This window comes from Harpia harpyja, chromosome 6 (assembly GCF_026419915.1).
Source record: "Harpia harpyja isolate bHarHar1 chromosome 6, bHarHar1 primary haplotype, whole genome shotgun sequence".
Classification (NCBI taxonomy): Eukaryota; Metazoa; Chordata; class Aves; order Accipitriformes; family Accipitridae; genus Harpia; species Harpia harpyja.
The window spans coordinates 46,258,540-46,278,626 of NC_068945.1; the positions used below are offsets into that span (position 1 = coordinate 46,258,540).

At 42.4% G+C, this 20,087-nt stretch overlaps 1 protein-coding gene across 1 annotated transcript in view; it reads left to right on the forward strand.

The window, feature by feature from the left end:
- The first annotated feature begins 484 nt into the window (after nt 1-484).
- The window catches only part of LOC128143269 (ADP-ribosylation factor-like protein 8B), a 29,808-nt gene continuing 10,205 nt past the window's right edge, over nt 485-20,087 (forward strand). The window contains exons 1-2 of the mRNA XM_052790327.1: nt 485-919; nt 5,426-5,506. Of these exons, the coding sequence (XP_052646287.1) occupies nt 731-919; nt 5,426-5,506 (270 nt within the window). The 5' untranslated portion in view covers nt 485-730. The remainder of the gene's footprint in view (nt 920-5,425; nt 5,507-20,087) is intronic.

Sequence of the window (20,087 nt, forward strand, 5' to 3'; positions counted from 1 at the left end):
TCACTTGTTACTTGGTAGAAGAAACCATTATTTGCCTTGCTACAGCCTCCTTTCAGGTAGCTGTAGAGAGCGATAAGGTCTCCCCTCAGCCTCCTTTTCTCCAGGCTAAACGGCTCCAGTTCCCTCAGCCGCTCCTCGTAAGACTTGTGCTCCAGACCCTTCGCCAGCTTCGTTGCCCTTCTCTGGACACGCTCCAGCACCTCAATGTCTTTCCTGTAGCGAGGTGCCTGGCGCCACCCTGCTGCTCCATGGGGCTTGCGGTGCCTCCATCAGACCGCCTCAGCTCCTTCGGCCTCGTGGGACGCCCCTCCGCCTGCCGCCCCGGGCGCGGCCCCGCCCGCCATTTCGTGTGGGAGCCGCCCCGCTCGCCCCCCGCCCCGCTGCGGACGCGGCTCCGTCACCTCACACGACGGACTCCTCCCCGCCCGCCCCCGGCCTCGGCCCCGGCCAGCGCCCGGCCCTGACTCCCGCCCGCCCGGGCCCCCCGCAGGGCGCCCCGGCCGCTCCCCCGCCCCCGGCCGGGCCAAACCACCCCAAACCCCTCCCCTGTCTGCAGCAAGTGGCAGCGGGAGAAGGGCGGTGGCGCCATCACGTGAGGGCCCTGCCTGGCGCTCGGCTCCCCGCGCAGCCTCGCCGCCGCCCCCCGTCCCCGGCCCCATCCCCGTCCCCGTCCCGACCCCCGCCGCTGCCTCGCCTCGCCTCGCCTCGCCCCGCCTCGCCCCGCGCTCCCATGCCCAGCAGCGAGGCGGTGCCGCTGGGGCTGGGCGCCTGCCGCAGGTCGGGGGCGCTGGCCGGGATGCTGGCGCTGGTGGCGCGGCTGCTGGAGTGGCTGCGCTCGCTGTTCTGGAAGGAGGAGATGGAGCTCACGCTGGTGGGGCTGCAGTACTCGGGCAAGACCACGCTGCTCACCGTGCTGGCGGTACGCTGCCGCGGCCCGGCCGCCCGCCGGCCAGGCGCGGGGCGGGGGCGGGGGGCGCTCAGGGCGGCGGCCCGCGTTGAGGGGGCGGCTGGGGGGGGTGGTCGCTGCGGGGCGGTGGGGCGGGCGGCGGCGGCCCGGCGGGACTGGAGGGGTCCGCCCGCCCCGAGCCGGCCGCTTCGCGTCGCTTCCCTCGGCAACAAGTGCGGGCTTTGCCTCCGCGGCCTGCGGCCGAGCCGCCTCCTGTCATGAGGTCCCGCGGCGCGGCGGTGCGCTGCGGAGGGAGGGAGGCAGGCAGGCAGGGAGGGGAGGGCGGCGGGCGGGCCGGCCGGGGGCATGAGGCAGCTCTGCCACCTTTTGCAGCCTCGAGAATTCCACAGCAGGCTCAGATGGGTGTGAAATTGTTGTAAGAGGGAGAGAGAAAATGTCTCCTGTGTCCGACTGCAAAGCCTGCCCATCTCAAAGCAGATTCCTGGGCATGGACTCTTGCTCGTGATTCAGAGTTGGCTTTTCACGGCCAGCGTATCCCAAAATAACTCGGAATATATTGTGCATCCTCCAGGGCCACAACTCCCCTGCCACTGAATTCTCCCCTCCCATCAGTTGCATCAATGTTAATGCCCCCCACAATTCCTTGATAGCTCTTTCCCAGCATTCAGGTCTGGTTTTTGGTGTTTCCTTCCCACTGTGGTGATGGCCTTGCAGCCTTGGTTCCTCTCTTAACGCTGACGCCTACTGTGACATTTTCCATTTTGTTGCCATGCTGAAATACGTTTCTCATCTTTGTTTGCAATGCTCTCTGCCCTTCTGCTTTGGGTCCATCCCAAAGATTCACTTTCCATTGGAAGATGGAAACAAATACATGTGTTAAATATGGTTACTACTAATCATGAAGCTTAGTGCATGCCCTTTTCTGCAAGGTGATCACTGTTGTGAGATGTACTGCAGCTTCACCTGCCGCGAATAAAGGTTTCCTGATGTTCTTCACTCCTTATCCTGAAGAGTTACTGGATCACGAATCAAAACCAGACTGGGAGGTTTGTGGCCTAAAGTCAAAGAGGTTGAGGCAATGATGACATGAGTATATGGTATTTGTTATTTGGTTTCACATACAATTATGGATTAAGGGAAAAATACGAGATTGTGAATTAGTGTGAGAGAAGAAGTGGAGAGAGAGCAGGAGAAAAAGGAATGAGGTAGGGAAAGTGCATGATGAAAGTATGTTTTGGGGGACATCAGCAATCAATAAACAGAAAATATCTGGAACTGGTATTTTAGTTAGTTTGTTAGGCACTCAGGCAGTCTTGGTAACACGGGCCTCCGCACTCCTTGTGCCCATTGGAAGTGTTCATCTCCCAAGGGTAGGCTTTGCTGAGGAAGGGGGAAAAGGCATGACAAATTATATTGCTTCTTGGGTTGATTTCATAAACGGAGCAAAGAAGAATGCAGCGGTTCAGAGACCTCAGTAACAGTAGTGTGCGGTATTAGACTTTGCCCGTCTGTTTGTCTGCTCACTTATACTACGCCACCAGTGGAATGGCATCATATGTTTGTCTCTCTTGTGCTAGTATCTTGAATACCAGAGCACTGCTGTTACTGCAGGTCTGATTTTGCCAGCAAATGTATTGCTTAAGAATATTCTACAAGGCATCCATGTTTTCTGACTTGGGGAGTGTCACAGATTGCAGGTTTTGTAGCTTTTGGATCTTTCAGTCTGGAGATGACGCACCATGATAATCACCAAAGAAGGGTGGTTGGAGAATTTGGGAGTAAACAATTTAGGATAAGGCAATGGATAATTGCTTAGTCTTGACTACAGTTGATATGGGGATGGCAAATAGATTGGGAACTCTGTGCATTTGTGTGTATGTGGCTAGAGTCTGACAAGATGAAAGTAACCGTTACAAAATAGTGGCTACTTCAAGTGCAAACTGCAATGGGTCATAGAAACAAATGGTAGGAAATTACTCTTTTTTCCACTTTGCAGTAGTATTCAGAGATCCTATCATGCTAATGCTGAATAAACACCCTTTGAGACAGTCTCCCTGAAGAGTTTGAGTCATATTTAGTCCTCTGTTACCAGTGGGAACCTTGGGTAACGTCACTGCCTTTTACTATGGATGTGCACTGATGTAATGGAGTAGAATCTGGCCCATGGTTGTTGGTATGGTGGGGGGTAATGACAGTATTCATTGTCAGCTCAATATTCAGCAACATTTAAAGAGGGCATTACAAACTTCTTATCATCAGTTATTTTCATCTGTGTCAGGATGTAATCTCTTTTTTACTGAGATACGACAATAAACTTGTTTGCACATCTTGAATATTCACAAAAATAGATAATTTGTCATGTAAAACTTCCTTAGCAAGCAAAATGGAACAGATTTTTTTACTTTATGGTGCTTACAGCACTTGAAACAAAACACAGTAATCAGAGCTTTTGGACTAATGCGGGCAAAAGATTCAACATATTACTTTCTTTTCTTCATTGTGTGGGAAAATAAAGAAACTGTAAACATAATACTTTCTTTGTAGCTGATTCCTTTCAACCAAGATGGAAAATTTTTAGAGGAAAAAACTAAAGACCACTAAAGGGGACGCTAATTCTTTGCATTCTATCCCCAATACCAGAGCAGTTATGATGGGTTTTTTTATTATTTTTGTCTTCCAGTTTAGCACATTACATATGGTGTATAATTTGCTGACAAAAGTGGAACCCTGACTTTTTGAGTTTGTTTAAACAATAGCCTCCTGAGTTGGGAGGCTGGTTTTCCAGGCATTCCTGTGCTTGAGTAATGATGCTACATTCTAAGGGTTTATGTGTTCATATGTCTGTCCTCCACAAATAACTGTCCTACATATTTTAACAAATTAGGCAGGTACCTGCTACAGGAGATGGTTACTGATTGGATTTGTCTTACTCCATCCAGTTAAAAACTTCTGTCACTGCTGGGTATGTGTATCTGTATGAGACTGCAGGTGCATTTGTCTTCACTGTTTTTTCCTACTGCTCTTGACAAGTGACTGAAGCAGGGAAAGAGGAGGAAAAAAAGAGACTTTCAGAAACAAAAGATGGGTAAGATGTATAGTACAGAATTTAGCAAGAAGGTTCCCATAGGTAAGGTTGAACAAGTAATGGATGGAAGTTGTTTCTTGCCTGAAGGATCTCATTCCAAACCCCAAAATCTTGTGAGAGGATCAAGTAACTGTCAAAGGTTATACAGCTTTTAAAGTTCCAGATTAAAAATAATTAATCTTAGTTTGTGAACACAAACTGGAGGCATAGCGTATTCTCACTCTGCCATGAACAGCAAAGAGAAAAGTTGCAGAAAGCGTACAAAGACCAGCAATAGCACTAGGTGTAGCTGGTGGCAACGTGTGCGCTGTGAGGCATGTTGCTGCTCCAGTGCACCCTGAAGCTCTGATCATCCACTTCTCAGATGGGAGGGACCTGTTGGAGCATGCCTGCTTCCTTCCTTGTCCGCATACCCATATTTTCTTCCAAAAAAATCCCCAGGGCACATGGGATGATGAGGTAGGTGAAGGGAATATGGGCAGATAGATATGGAAGGGCAATGGCAAGTCCAGGAGGTCCTGCTCTCCTTTCTGGATGACTGGATAACCAGGACTACTGTCTGTGGCTTCCTTGTAGACAGGACTGTTGAGTAACCATCTGCATATCTTAATGCACCATGCCTAGGAGACACAATACCTTATTAATAATACATTTTGAAGAAGAAGAATGAATAATGAGTTATCTACTTAGATTCGAGTTCCACCTTTCTCTTCAAAAGCTGTCTTCTGTAGCAGCGGGTAGATGTGTGTAAGGTTCCCGTTGGTGATGTCAAGCATTTGTCTTGTAAAAATATTTCTCTGAACTGGGGGAGGAGGCAGCACTTTGGTTTTATGTTTCGGGTTTATGGTGTGCTGAGTTAGTACCTTGTATTTTTCTGTCTTAATGGCATTCTCTTAGCTTCTGCAGTGGGACTCCTCTGCTGTCACCTGCTCAGAAGGAAAGGGTCTGCACGTAGTACTCTGTACATGAGTACTCTTTCACCATTTATTATATTTGGAGTTAAACCATTGGTAACAGTAGTGAGAAACTACAGGGAAAAATCCTGGTATAGTCAGTTTTATGATATTTTATCGTATTGGGGGTTGGACTACATGACCTTTAAAGGTCCCTTCCAACCCAAACCATTCTATGATTCTACATTTTGACCGTGCTGCTTTCTGGTTTGCTGAAGGATCAGATGAAGAATTATCTGAAGTCTCGTGGTTTCTGGGGTGACCTTTGTCGCCGAGGAGAATAAAAGATCGTTTAAAGGGGCTGAAATGAACAGTCTTCCTTGGCGTGACAATGCATTAATTGAAGTGCTGGCCAGTAGTCTTGCAGAAAATTAATGTCATATTTTACAGTGTTGTAAAATAAAAATTTTAGATTGCAAACTTTTCTGCTGTGTATCAACTATTTAATAATAAATATAATTTTTTTTTTTTCTATTCTAGTCAGGGCAGTTCACAGAAGATATGATTCCCACAGTAGGCTTCAATATGAGAAAAATAACAAAAGGAAATGTTACTATAAAGGTAGGTATGCATGTTTGAATTAATACAGAGTGAGTAACTAATAGACAAAGTGATTTAAACTTGGAAAGTGAAAGCGTATGAAATTTCTTTTAAGATGATAGGATCATTTATCTGGTTTTATGGCTCAATAATAATTTTTTAAAGTGTATAGTTGTATATTTCTCTGTTATGTTAATCTGTTTGATTTCATTATGTCCACGCCAGGCAGAAGCTTTGTTGTGCTCTTTCGGGTTAAAAAGGTCATAAAATTCTGAGATAGTAAGGGAGCTGCGTTGACTCCTGGAGGTGCCTTGCTTTTTTCCCTCTCCCAGCTGTAAGTGAAATCTGAAGCAACTTCACTCCTAACTTACGCATCTCGGCGGAGAGTGCAGTTTAACTCGCATAATGTTAGCTATATGGAAATTGTCCTGGTTTCAGCTGGGATAGAGTTAACTGTCTTCCTAGTAGCTGGTACAGTGCTATGTTTTGAGTTCAGTATGTGAAGAATGTTGATAACACTGATGTTTTCAGTTGTTGCTCAGTAGTGTTTAGACTAATGTCAAGGATTTTTCAGCTTCTCATGCCCAGCCAGTGAGAAAGCTGGAGGGGCACAAGAAGTTGGCACAGGACACAGCCAGGGCACCTGACCCAAACTGGCCAACGGTGTATTCCATACCATGTGACGTCCCATCCAGTTTAGGAACGGGGAAGTGGGGGGGGGGGCAGGGATTCACCGCTCAGGGACTGGCTGGGTGTCGGTCGGCGGGTGGTGAGTAATTGCACTGTGCATCATTTGTACATTCCAATCCTTTCATTATTGCTGTTGTCATTTTATTAGTGTTATCATTATCATTATTAGTTTCTTCTTTTCTGTTCTATTAAACCGTTCTTATCTCAACCCACGGGTTTTGCTTCTTTTCCCGATTTTCTCCCCCATCCCACTGAGTGGGGGGGAGTGAGTGAGCGGCTGCGTGGTGTTTAGTTGCTGGCTGGGGTTAAACCACGACAAAATATAACATCTAATGTAAGTCAGTTGGGGAACCATCTCTTAGGCCTATAGAGAAATATAGATGATGCCACTTTGGTTGTGATTCATGCCATAGGCATCAAAATAGAGATAAATCACTCCAGTAGCATTAAGTCCCTCTCTGTTGTTTGATTATGAAGGGAGCCTGCTTGATGAGTCCAGATCAAATTCATAACTTCTATCTAAAATTAGGTGAAGGCAATACAGGTTTTTGCCTTTACATTGACTTTTCCCTCCTTTTCCTTCATTTTCTCTCCTTCCTCCCTCAGTTCTAAAGATACTCTTTTTCCTCTGGTTTGGTGTGACTCCTAAACCTAGGGAGGATTTTCTCAAATGACCTGTAATGTGAATATAAGCAGTTGTTAACTGTCTACCCATTCTATCTAAACTGCGAGCAGGTAAAGGGTGGTAACAGGGGTAATTGACTTCTGTTGGTTGGGAGATGTTGAAACTGAACTGAAAACCCCTAAACTTAAAATGACCATAGTGGTATAAATACTGTGACTGCCTGTCTGTTTCTGATCTTAGTATCTTGCTATACTTTTTCAAAATGTCACATGACTGTGACTGCTGTACATTTCACTTGTGTATCTACTTCTGTGTTACAAGCTTGCAGAATAATCAGTAGGTTCCTCTACAACTGCTTGTATGTTACAGTGCCTAATAAGCCCATCTATTGAAATGGAAAGTCTAATGTCACCCAACTATTTCCTCTCATCACCCCAACCCTCCTTTCCATATACCCTATGGAAATTCATGTCAGGTTTGGCTGAAATAAAAACTCTTAACATTACCCATGGTCTGATTTTAATTTCCCAGGAAATTTTGGCAGATTGCCAAAAATAAATGATGGCGAGTATCTTAAAACTAGGTCCACAGTAAAGACTGTAAAAGACTTAAAGGAAAATGGAGTAAAATGTAAAATGGGGTAAAAGTAAAGTGGAGGAAGATCATTATTGCCTTGGTAACCTCAACTTTGTGACTTTGTGCATGATCATTATAAGTACATGATTAGAGCCTGCTCTGGGAGAGAATCTGACCTCACTCTTAGCACAGAGTAGGTGAGCAAGAAGACAAAGTAGCATCATAAAAGCGTTTTTAATTCACACGTTTCCTGAAAGGTAAATGATTGATAGAAGCCTAAACTTTATTTTCGGTGTAGATGGGGTATGTGTGAGTTTAAAAACTCCAAACTGTCACATGATGAGCACTGCAGTACTCAGTGCCACGTGTCCAAACTCTTCTTCGAAGTAAAAAGTCAAGGCTAGCATTACTTTACACAGCAGGCAGCTCTCTGAAAACACAGAGGAATTTATATGGCAACATGAGTAAGCCTGTATCGGTTGGACTTTATCTGAGGAATATGTAGGTGACCAGAATCAAAAGCCTCTCCGCACTAATTCTTGCAGTCAACCCTCTATGCTCAGTTTATTTTGGAGACCTATGAATCAGAAAGAGTAAAAGGTAACTGGTCTTTCAGGAGACAGAAGTAGTGCACAAGGTGCATGTTCTGCTGAGTAACAGTTATGCAGCTTTTTCTTGTAAATGGAGGCTGTTATTTCATGATGCTTTCTGTTCTTATGAATGCTATGTTTGAAACTGGTGAAAAAACATAGAATTTTATCGATGATGAGGTTTCATTTCTGGTCTTGGCCCTTCTTCACCTCTGTTGTCAGTATATACAAGATCATCCAAGCTCTTCCTCATCTCTGCTGATTCATTTCTCTGTGGCCAGCTGTGCTTGTGGCAGTGCGTACACTACATTTAAGGTAAAGCTGGTAAGGGCAAATTACAGTTTACAGGAACATCTGCTTTGATTGCAGTGGGGCAGTATTCATGCTGCATAACAAGAAGGTATACTGATTGGCAGAGAGCTGTTTCCTTTCTTTCCTTGCTATGGAGTTTCCCTCCAGCTATCCTCATGCCTGTTAGCCTCTCCTCATCAAACATATTCCCCTCTTCCACTGCCTGGTTTCTTTGTGCCTCAGCCATTTGCATATACACACAAAGGCCAAACCCTAACCACCTCATTCCTCAAAATACCCGCTCCTGTTCCTTAAAGAGGAAGCAGCAAATGTCCTCTCTTAGTCCAGGAGTGAGTTTGTCAGCAAATGAGAAGAAAAAATTATAGTCTTGGGTCCCTCTGTTGAATGTGTTTCAAATAACCATCCATGTGTTGCTGAGCAAAGAGCTGAACTCCGCTATAGAAAGAACATACTTCAGCCTAACAGTAGCTTGGTACATTCCTGTTTATCTTCTCCCAAAAGAGTGCCTTTTTGATCAAAATCAGAACTTCTGAATATTTTTTCCTTTGGGATCCAAATTCTGCCTTCCAAACAGAACCTTTCCTGTAAAGGGAAATAAAACCAGCCCCTCTTAAAAAAAAAAAAAAAGTCACAAATTAACCTTTTAATACACCCACTTTTCTGCCTGTGGTAGCACTTCTAAACCTCAGTATGATGTTTCTCATGCTCTAGACAAACTAGAGTTACCTTCTGGGAAACCTAAAAGGGAATCAGGCCAGCGTAGTGAGGGTGGCAGAGATTAAAGTTCAGCTTTTGCAATCAGCTTAAGTAGATCATGGTGTGAGTTTTATATTCTACTTTAAGCATGGCCCTGCACCCTTGCACCCCTTTTCCATCAGCACCAGTGATCACATGGCAAAGCGGTAGTCAGATCCGCCAACTGATCTAGATGAAAGCAACCTCTAAAAAAACCCAGCAACCAACCAAACCAAACCCGCCCCCATGCTAGTTTCTCCCCAGTCAAATTACCTAAGTAGTGTGCTCCGGAAACAGCTGTGTGATTGCTGGTGCCCCTACAGTGTGGGAAAGCAGGACATAGACACAGGCAAAATGATGCATTTTGGGGGCAGCCTGGACAGATTGACTTAGCTGCAAAACACCATATTTAGAGTGCAGAATCTGGACAGGAAAATAGCAGTCTCTCCATTTGGTGAGAAAAATGAAATTTTCCTTCATCCTTCCACTCTGGTAGCTGCAAACTTTTAAGCACAGCTAACAGTGCCTGTTGCTAGAGGGCTGCCAGAATTATGTGTTCAGTATGCACAGATAGACTGCTTGTGGATTCAGATGGATCAGTGACAATATTTAAAAAAAAAAAATTGTTTAATGCTATATTGTTAGGATTTACAAACTTTGGATGGTGTTAATTATAAGGACTAGAAAACTTAATTCATGATTCATATTAATTATGAAAGAGAATTTATGGAGAAGTCAGTGGGCATTGATATCAGAACACTCTGATTGATGTACTAATTGTATAGATTTTCTCCCCCAAGATTCTGTTCATTATACACAAATTAACATGTACAGTAGCTATGACAGCAAATTACATAGTGTATTTGCAACAAGAACATCAGGGGTACTGCCTTACAAGTGCAAATGCGTCAGAAGGCCATCCCATGCTTTCTTGACCTCTTACACGTCAATGGCAGGTGTGTAAGAGAAGGGGACCAGTGATAAAATTGTGATTAGCATTGTGATACAAAGCAGCAAGTGCAGACTCGCAAGCAAAAACTGTTTGTTTCAGTTTAAGTAGTCAAACTGTCTTAAGTTTTCACTCATTCAAAGAGGTATTTTTTTCTTACTGTTCTTTCAGGCATGCAGGTGTTCTTTGTCCTCCCGCCTGAGCCTTCCCTTCTCTTTCAGAAGACCACATTTGTACTGATGCAGTACCTTCCACTTGAGCTTTAGCAATGCTTCCAGATTCACCTAGGAGAGGATTCTATTTTAATTATTCCTAAACATCAGTTTCATACACTTTTCATTGCATCTGCCTTCGTTTACCACTGATGAAAGAAGTCCATAGATGCCACAGTCAATAAAAAACTTACCGCATTCAACCATAGTTCATAAGTAATCCACAGGAATAGGAATTTCCTTTCAGTTCCCTTGTTTTCTGTCTTTTGCATAGAAACATTAAGGCCATGATTTAGAGTTTATATAGAGAAGGCATAAAGATAGTTGGAGTGCTATCGTGATGCTGCTACAGAATTGTCAGATGTGGAGGAAAATGAGAAAGCTGTTGATGGTTCATTCAAGTAGGCAAAGAAAAGTAATTTGCAAGTAGACAAAGTCTTCATAATAAAGTATTTTTTGAGCCGGGATAGTTCAAGTAGGTGAAGGAAATAGCTGTCTGCACAAATGATATTGCAAGATTAAGCTCATGCAGGGAGGAGATGTGTGAGTTTCTGTGGAACTGTGCCTTGTTTGACACTTTCATCTCAAAAGTCATGTTGTATATAGTTGTTATAACAGAGCTGTTAAGAATAAGGGGATAATGCTAACAGTATGTTTATTAGTTTGAAAAACAATACTTGGTTTGGAAGCCAATCTGCACAGAAAATAATTTATCTTAATCAATTCTCATGGTCTCTCTGCTACAACAGCATACAGTGAAGGTAAGAAGTGTAGGGAAATATGGCTGTTATGTATAGACGCTTACTTCCTTAAAAACCTGTCAAGATGAAGTACTTGTACGTCACTATTCCTCTGTCTAGGTAAGCTGTTAAAATTTTACAGTCTAATTGCTAGATAAAGTTTCCAAAATTTTTTTGCTGTGAGGGGAATGACATCATTTGTTGAGAAGCTGATGACTGAAGAATGGTGAGGGGGATACCTCTTGCTAGAATCCTTTGATGCACTATTTGCAGCCTGGTCAACAAGGATTCAGAGTGAAATTTGCTTTAACCTTTTTATCCCAACAAAGCAGGTTACCTTTCTTATAGTAATATTATGATATCCAACTGTCAGCTATTACTAAAATTCCTGGATGAAGTGTTATTTTACTAAACCTGTGAAGCCCTTCAAACATGGCAGGAATGATGTTCATGGTAAGCAGATAGGTCTTGCGTCTGACCTTTTTTCAAAGGTCTTAGGGGACACTGCAAAACAGAATCAATTAAACTTAGTATAAGAGTGAAGCTGAGAAACCATCTGGGTCAAAAATTCATCAAGTGAAAAAATGACATTGCAGAAGTGTAAGACCGATCACCTTAGGCAAAGTAAGTTGCAACACCAACAAGTAGGTGATATCCTTTATCTGTTTTTTGCCATATTTTGGGGTAGGCCACTAAGAAGGAAGTACGATGCTAGTGCAGCATCACCACCTGGTTTCTTTACTACAGTTCTATCTCTAGATTCAGTACAGTTCCAGAAGGCAGAAAGAACTAAGGAGCCGGTCTTCTTTACTTTCTTTTTTGCAGTAATTTCCAGAAGCCAGTAGATTTGTTCTTATATTTGATCTCTAATCCTAGCATGTAAAAGTATGGTCGCTGGCATGCCTGTGTGTATAAGTATTTATCTGACCACACTGAAAGGAGAACACCGATTTATGCAAGCCAAAACATTTTGTAAGAAGATGCCAATTTCATATGCTCTTTAATCAAAGTTGAGCACGATCAGAAATGTAAAGCTGTCAGCTTTAACCATCAATTGTCAAATTTCGGCTTGTCAATGGATTTAATAATACCTGTCACCTGTTATTTTCAAAAATTGAGGAGGCAAAGAGGTAAGATTTTACCAGGCAGTATTTGAGATCTAAGCAGGAGGCTTTATGGATTTTGAGGTTGTGGTTGAGGTATTAAATTACAGGATGATTTCCAGCATCAAAATACCTAGTGTACTACAGCTTAGTTGTTAAAACTGTTTTGATGAAGTTCATAACAAAACTGATGGCTGTCACTTTTTTTTCTGACAAAAAAATCTATGAATTAATTTGGGGTTTTAATTCCAAGCAAGTTTTGCTGTTTGCCAAGTGATTTGATTTTGATGGAATTTCTCTATTTTTGGATCAGCTCCGTATTAGTAGTCTTTTTGCTTTGGTGAGATTTACCGTTCAATAAGCTAGACAGTAGCTAAAAAATTTCTTTTAACAAACCTAACTTTGAGAGTCTCAGAAGACATGCTTCGTGAACAGTTATTTTAAATGATTGTGAAGCTCCAACTAATCAACCTTTGATTCTCGCAGTGATGGTCTTAGAAGTCTCGGGTATAAAAAAGAAATAGAGCAACACGAGACATGCATGCGCACAGGCAACGCAGCAGCTTCATTTTCCTTGCTCTTGCACTTCGTTTTCTTAAAATTGCACCACCCCCCCTGGGTGTTGCAGTGCGGAGGGAGCAGGGAGCAGCTACTCGGGGGACTGGAGCTGCGGAGGTTGGACTGCGGTCACCCCAGCTGTCACCACTAGAGGCCAGCGTCCTTCCACGGGAGCTGCGGCCCGGGCCAGCGCAGGCCAGTCTGCTGGAGGGCGAAGCCAAGCTTCTTGCTACTTGCTGTTTGCTCTGATGCGGCAGAGAGGGAGGAGGAGGAGGATCCCGGCTCTGTGCCTTCCTCTTCCAGCTTCCTTCGTTGCAGCACTCCTCTCCCTCGCCCCGGACAGTAGAGTTTCCAAGTCTCCAAACATCCTCGTAGAAGCAGAATCCTCCTGCTTTGTAATGCTTCATTCTGCTATTCAGCAGCAATTAAAAAACATCTTACCTGTCATGTCATCATCTCACGTGTCATGCAGTAATATGAGCCTCTGTGTGTACTACATGTATAGCTCCAGCAGTGTTTCAGCATGTACTGGCTGTTCCACATGGCTTGGGTTACTCTGAAAAGGCTGTGCCGTTATCTGGGCTGATTTCAAGCCAAAGTGGTTATTTCTATAAAGAATTTTTGTGGGATGTCCCAGTGATTTATGATAGTTGTGTGTAAGGAAAAGCTGTACTGCTGGATTCTAAAGGGCTGTGATCCGCAGCAGGTATAGTGATATACCCCAGGGATTGTTTAGCGTCTTCATTAGTGACCTGAATGATGAGACGGTGCACCCTCAACAAGTTTGCTGATAATACAAAACTGGGAAGAGTGGCTGATATCAGAGGGTTGTGCTGCCACCCAGAGGGACCTCGACAGGCTGGAGAAATGGGCTGACAGGAACCTCATGAAGTTCAACACAGGGAAGTGCGAAGTCCTGTACCTGGGAAGGATCAACCCCAGGCACCACTACAGGCTGACTGGCTGGCAAGCAGCTTTGCAGAAAGGGGCCTGGGGGTCCTGGTGGGCACCAAGTTGACCATTGGCGAGCAGTGTAGCTTTGCAACAGAGGGACCAACGGCATCCTGGGCTGCATTAGGAAGAGCTTTGCCAGCAGGTCAAGGGAGGTGATCCCTCCCTTTTACTCAGGACTGGTAAGGCCATACCTGGGGTACTGTGTCCAGTTCTGGGCTCCCCAGTACAAGAGGGATGTGGATCTACTGGAGAGAGTCCAGCGAAGGGCTGTGAAGTTGATTAAGGGACTGGAGCATCTCTCATATGAAGAGACGCTGAGATATCTGAGACTATCTAGCCTAGAGAAGAGAAGGCTTAGGGGGATCTCATCAATGTAGCCAGATGTAGCCAGACTTTTCTCGGTGCCCAATGACAGGACAAGTGGCAATAGGCACAAACTGGAATATGAGAAATTCCATTTAAACCATGAGAAAAAGCATTTTTACTGTGAGGGTGATTGAACATTGGAACAGGTTGACCAGGCAGGTTCTGGAGTCTCCATCCTTGGAGCAGTCTGTTCTAGGTGATGCTGCTTTAACCAGGGTGAGTTAGACTATACAATCTCTAAAGGCCCCTGCTAGCCTCAGTGGTTCTGTGATTCTGTGAAAAGGAGTTAAATGAGGGTTAGGGAGTGGCTCAGAGAATAAGTATGGAGCATATTCAGAATTACTCAATTATCAACTAAGAAGGAAGAGTATGAAAGCACTCTTCCATCTGATAGTTTGGGAAGAGAAGCCTTGGAGACTGTATCTGTGCTGGGAGTTGTGTGCTGCAGTGTGACACAGGATCATGCATTAGATAGGAACCTCTACAGTGGTCGGGTTAAAAACATGGGTCCAGAAGCCAGTGTCCTGAGTCAGAACAGGCAGTATTGAATATCTCACCAGTCATTCAGAATAACTGTTAGGATTCCTAAAAAAGAGGACCAAGAATTGATCTCAAGGAATCATCTAAACCAAACTTGTGCTCTGAAGTGAATCGGATATTTACCCAAATATCTTAGGTAATGGTTTCTTAGAATTTGTTCTTCCGTGAAGAAGGTTCTACAATATCCCTTGTTTTGTACAATGTTCTTTCACTCTAAGTGTTAGAAAGCTTTTTCCCAAATATCTGACATGAGTTGCTGTCATCACAAATTGAGCTGCTTTTTTCTTCTATACCTGGCAGCCATTTCCTGGGAAACATTATGGTTTTGCTCCCCCCCTCCCCTCTATATAGGTCATATTTTCAAAATCTTTTCTCACCCTTTCTTTTCTCTTCTGGACTTTTTCAAATTTGTCTGTGTCTGTTCTATAGACTGATGCTCAAAACTAATATAGGATCCTCCCTGACACAGAGGACGGGGCAGTACCTCCAAAATTGTACATAAGATGATGCTTCTAGTACATGCTGATTTAAGATCTGCAACACTGTTGAAACACATATTTAGTTTGTGAACTGCTCAGGCTTTTTGTCCTGCACCTCTACCTGGTTATTATACATTTTGTGCTAGTGCATTTGGTTCCCTCTATCCAAATGTAGCATTGTGAACTTCCGCGTGTTAAATTTCAGCTGCCTTATTTCAGACCATCCCTCTAGTTGGTCTGGATACTTTAGGATTCTGAATTTTTCTTTTTATCTACTCCCAGCTTGAAGTTACCTGCAGCTTATATAAACATGTTCTATTCCAACATCCTGTTAGGAAACCTGGGAACCATAAGTGCTGTCCCTGGTTAGTTCTGTCCTCAGCAGCATTGACTCATTGATAAATGCTGGGAATCTGTCAGGATTGCTCAGACTTGAGAGGTAGAGGGCAAGGGGGACACACGAGAAGAATGCCAGGGAGCTGCTCTGTGGGTTAAATCTGTCATGGGAGAATGTCCTTTTCTTGTCTAATGTACCAACATTAGATTACTTTTTCCCAGCATACACACTGTTGCACATCCTCCTGGTTTTTCTGTGCTCTTGAGTGACTACTAATTTTTGCTTTCATGGTTTTATATTCTTCAAGGACAAGCAAAATTAATAATCACTACAGTAGTTATTGATCAGCTGTTTTGAGCTATCAGTGTGCTTGCCTCTGGTCTCCTTGCCCTCAGTCTTCGAAGTGCAAGTTCTGCCTATAACTTACAATTTCTATATGCCTACTTTCACCAGAATCTCTTGGATTTTGATGTTTAGAGACTGATTCATGGTCATGTGAAAAGAGACTACAAAGAATTGCACATGGTCATGCAGAATCAGGGCTTTCTACTTCGGGGAGGACACAATATTGAGACTAGGATGGATTGGCTCCTTCTATTTAGAGGTGTGTTACGTCTTGATTGAGAGGATTACAGTCTTATCTCTAAAGCTGAGTTCGCTGGTACTTTCCTGCCTTTGAACACAACATGGATGTAAAGAGCACGAGGTTCAGAAAACAGTTTCTGAGAACAGACTTCGCGTTCGTGTCCTGTTTAAAATCCACCTGTTGATCCTTCCAGCGTTGTACTGTGTGTCTGTGATAAAATGTCAAATACACCGTAGTCATTGAGAAATAAGCCATGCCATTAAAATGCCTCTGCACTTGTTTTCAGGAATTGAAGATATTCAGCCATTTTGTGTTGCAAGTGTAAGTGCACTAAGTATGTTTCCCATTCTTCAGTGAAAGTGCTATGATTAAATTAAAAAATTATAAACTGAAGTGTGCATATAGCATTTTTTCTGTCTGACATGATAAACATTTTTTGTAACTAGGTATTTTAAAAGTTGGACTTCATCACTAGTGAGGAGTGACAACAGCATTCTTTAAAGGACCAAGACTGATTTTGAAGAATGTAGTCTTCTGGAAGTATTGCCAGCAGAAAATGTAGCCAGGTTTAAGAGCAACTGTAAAGGCATTTCCGAAATATAGAATAATAGATAGGTAGTAAGTATTCTAAGGAGTAAGGTATTCTAACTTCCATAATAGGTTATGTGGCTGGTACTACAAGTAAGGCTCTGTAGTTTTGTTATCCACAGGGCAATTTATTAAAAAATTTAAGGTTATTTGATTCAGCTCTTTTTATTCTTCCTGTTTATTAGACAGGGCAGCTGAACATTACTGGCTGAAGATTCCAGTCTAGAATAGGTGACTATTTAGGATTTGTCTCCCCAGAGCTTAGCCAGGTGAAAAGGAGGAAGCCAGCCTGAGCCAGTTGTCTAAATGCAGTGGAGAGCAGTGCAGAGCTTTGCAAGAATGGTTCACCTGGAAGGCAAGGTGGGTAAGGCAGATGGAATAATTTCCTGCTGTGGGTGCCCTCTGAGCTCTTTAGCAGCCACAGAGAGATTTTAGGCACTTTAGGATTAGATGCCTACATTTTAGGTAGCTGAAGTTGAGGGAAATGAATCCCATGCTTTCCAGTTACTCCCTGTCATTACACATTGAGTGGGCTATGAATGCTGTGACTGTGCTTGCTGTGTATGCATGAGCTCATTAGTCACATCTCGGTATATGTGGACTTGTCTGTGTACAATGTGATGTTGGACATTGCTGGTGCTACATTACTCTGCCCAAATGTTTTTCTGTGTTCAGAATTTCCTCACCTGTTTGTTCAGGTTAGGTTTTCTGGCTGGTATTTTCTGAATACTTCCAACCAGAAAGATATATTTCTGAGTCCAGGTATTTGTAGTGTTGGATTCAGCTAGCAAATTAAGATGCCTGAATGTAAACAGCTATGTGTCTGCAGTGAGTGTTAAGCTCCTTCAATAACAGTCAGAGGCGCTCTAGTCAGTACCATCAAGCCTAGAGCATAATTCTGTCATCCTAAAGAAGACGTTACATCTGGTCAGCTGAATAGCTGTCTAGGCTTCACTGACTGTGGTGAGATCTTAGGTACTGAACCTGCGCTTTGACATCGAGATACAAATGTGTCATTGTACACATCTCTGTCCACAAGAAACATCCTACCCAGCATGCCTGGAAAAAAAGCCATGTAAAACTTGACAACTAGAAAATACCACTTCCCTTCCTGCAGCTTTCTTATTAACTGTCAAGCCCTCCCACAATATAAGCTATTAAAAGAAATGCAACTAGAGTGTTAATGAGCCTTCCTGTAACTGAGAGCTTTTGGAAACCTTTGGACATATTGCCCACCTGCATTTTTGCCAACTGTCATGATACCTCTGTGCAAAAGGAAAAGATTTGCTCCTTAAACATAGCTGATAGCCACAGTCTTAAGAAGGAGCCTTAGAGCCACATGAAGAATGGAAACTGAACAAGAGACATATCCAGAGAGATTCCTGTTCTAGAAGAATTTGATTTAACAGGTACGGTAAATGATGGTTCCAAAGTATAACAATTAATAGTTTACAAATAAAAGCATTGCATTATTTTATGAGAGTGTAGGCCTGCAAGCACAGTAAGAATTACTACTCTATAGGAGTAGTCAGGAACAAATAAAACAGTGATTTATAAAATGCAGTAGGAATAAGATGTATGCTTTGAGATTGAGCCTAAACAACAACTCCTTGAGATTTTAATCTCTGAGGCGATGCTACTGGGCAACAAAGAAACTTTTTGTCTGTTTGGTCATTTTGTATGCATTTTCTGATTCTTAAGATCAGCTGATCTTCTAGGGATAAAATTACCTCTAAAATATTACAAAAATTTTATTCCTGAGAGACCAATGAAAGCCATGGGAGCAATTTGAAGTCCAGTCTCTTTTTAAGAACAGTGAGACAAACCAAACTTTTTATAGCTAACTCTGTATTCTGCTGTTAAGATGTAGTCTCCTGCCTCTCCCAGTTCACACCCAGAGTATACTTTTTACTTGTGTATTAAATACTGGGATACAAAAATAGGTGATGTTCACAACATGCAAGGCAAAAAAACTTTAACTCTAAGACCTCTCCCCTTTCCTTCCTAGGTGCCTCTTGTATTCTCACAGTTCTGACTGTTCAGTCATTTACAGTGGAAATGGATTGGGGCAGAGATTGGTGTTTTGAATTAAGTAGTTAACTCTGTCATTGGCTATTCAATATAATAAAGAGTATTAGAAAGTTACTACTAGAACCATTTTAATTTCATAGGCAAAGAGATGATTTTTTTAATAAATTTTTTTTTCTTTCCCTATTTTAGATAATTATAACTTAATATATTGATGTAAACAGGGTTCCCAAGCACTATTAAAAACACCTAGGCAATCTTATGTCCTTCATGTTGTACTTTAATGGATAGTTGTAAGCCTTATTAGGGAAACTGACTGGAAATGACTTATCTTTCCATTGTTTCAAGGTGACTCTTTCTCCTAATGAGAATAATACTTGTTCTGCAGTGCAATTTAATATAGTATAGATACAGTATAGATATAGTATATTATCCAACAAGAACAAAACTAGTATTTTTTTATCTTGTATTACTTTTGTGATTAGTCCAGGCTACATCATCTTGTAGATTTTTCTGGCTACCAGGAATAATCACTGTCCGTCTCCAAAAATCTAATCTTACTACTGGCCTTCCCTGTCCTCTTTCCCCTTCTTTCTTCTCTGATCTACCAAGAAAATAATTTGGTTTCTTTTTCCAGACGCACAGATGTGCACCAGATGGTTACTGATAGTTTCAAGGTCCTGATGAGTTATTGGAATAATTAGTGTTGGTGTGAGGTTTGTCATCTAACTATAATACTGAACTGCGTACTCATCTCTTTCAAGCTTTTAAAATAAAGGGTTTATTTTATTAAGACTTTTGAAACAGCGCTTCAAATGTCAGTGCAGATAATAATTGATACCCAGTTCATGGTCAGTAGTTCACTCAACTCTCTTTAATGTGTAAAATTCTTGATCTTATAAATGGGATCAAAGGCAATCTACATTTAGATGATATAGTAATTTTATGCCAGAAGGAACAGTAAGATATCAATAAAGAATAATAAAGAATAATAAAGAATAATAATAATAAAGATAATTTATATATAAATAATATATAATAAAGAAATTGATACATAAATATGATTTATGGATTGTGGAATTAAAAAATACAGTCCACATTAGTTGAAAAAGGTCTTATCTGAAGGGTCTGTTAAGTCTTGCTCTTTTGTGCAAGTCTTTGTTGCCACAGCAGGTTTAATATGTTTGGATTTATAAAGTATAAATATGAAGACAACTCTTAAGAAAATTTTACTTCTGTGTATGTTACTTCCAAATTTAGTTTGTGCTGTAATGGATATGCCTCCTAGATCTGGTATGTAGTACCTATTGTTTTGATAGCTAAGTCTGATTAAAATAAGAAATAATTACTTCTCTTTGTCTTTGACATAGGAACAGATCCATTCCTTTTATTTTTCAGTGTTCATCACTGTTTCAATAGGTGTGTCACTTGTAACAGAACTGTCTTTGGATGTAGCTGCAACACCTACATCATCACGCAGCCCTTGCCTGCATGATTTAGATCCTTTCCCTGGTATTTTGATCTTGGAAACAGTTTTGGAATGAGATTATTGTCATCCACCAAAAATACCGGATTTTTGCAAGCAAAGCAGAATAAGTAACTCCTGTACAGAAAAACAGTGTGCTAGCCTTTTA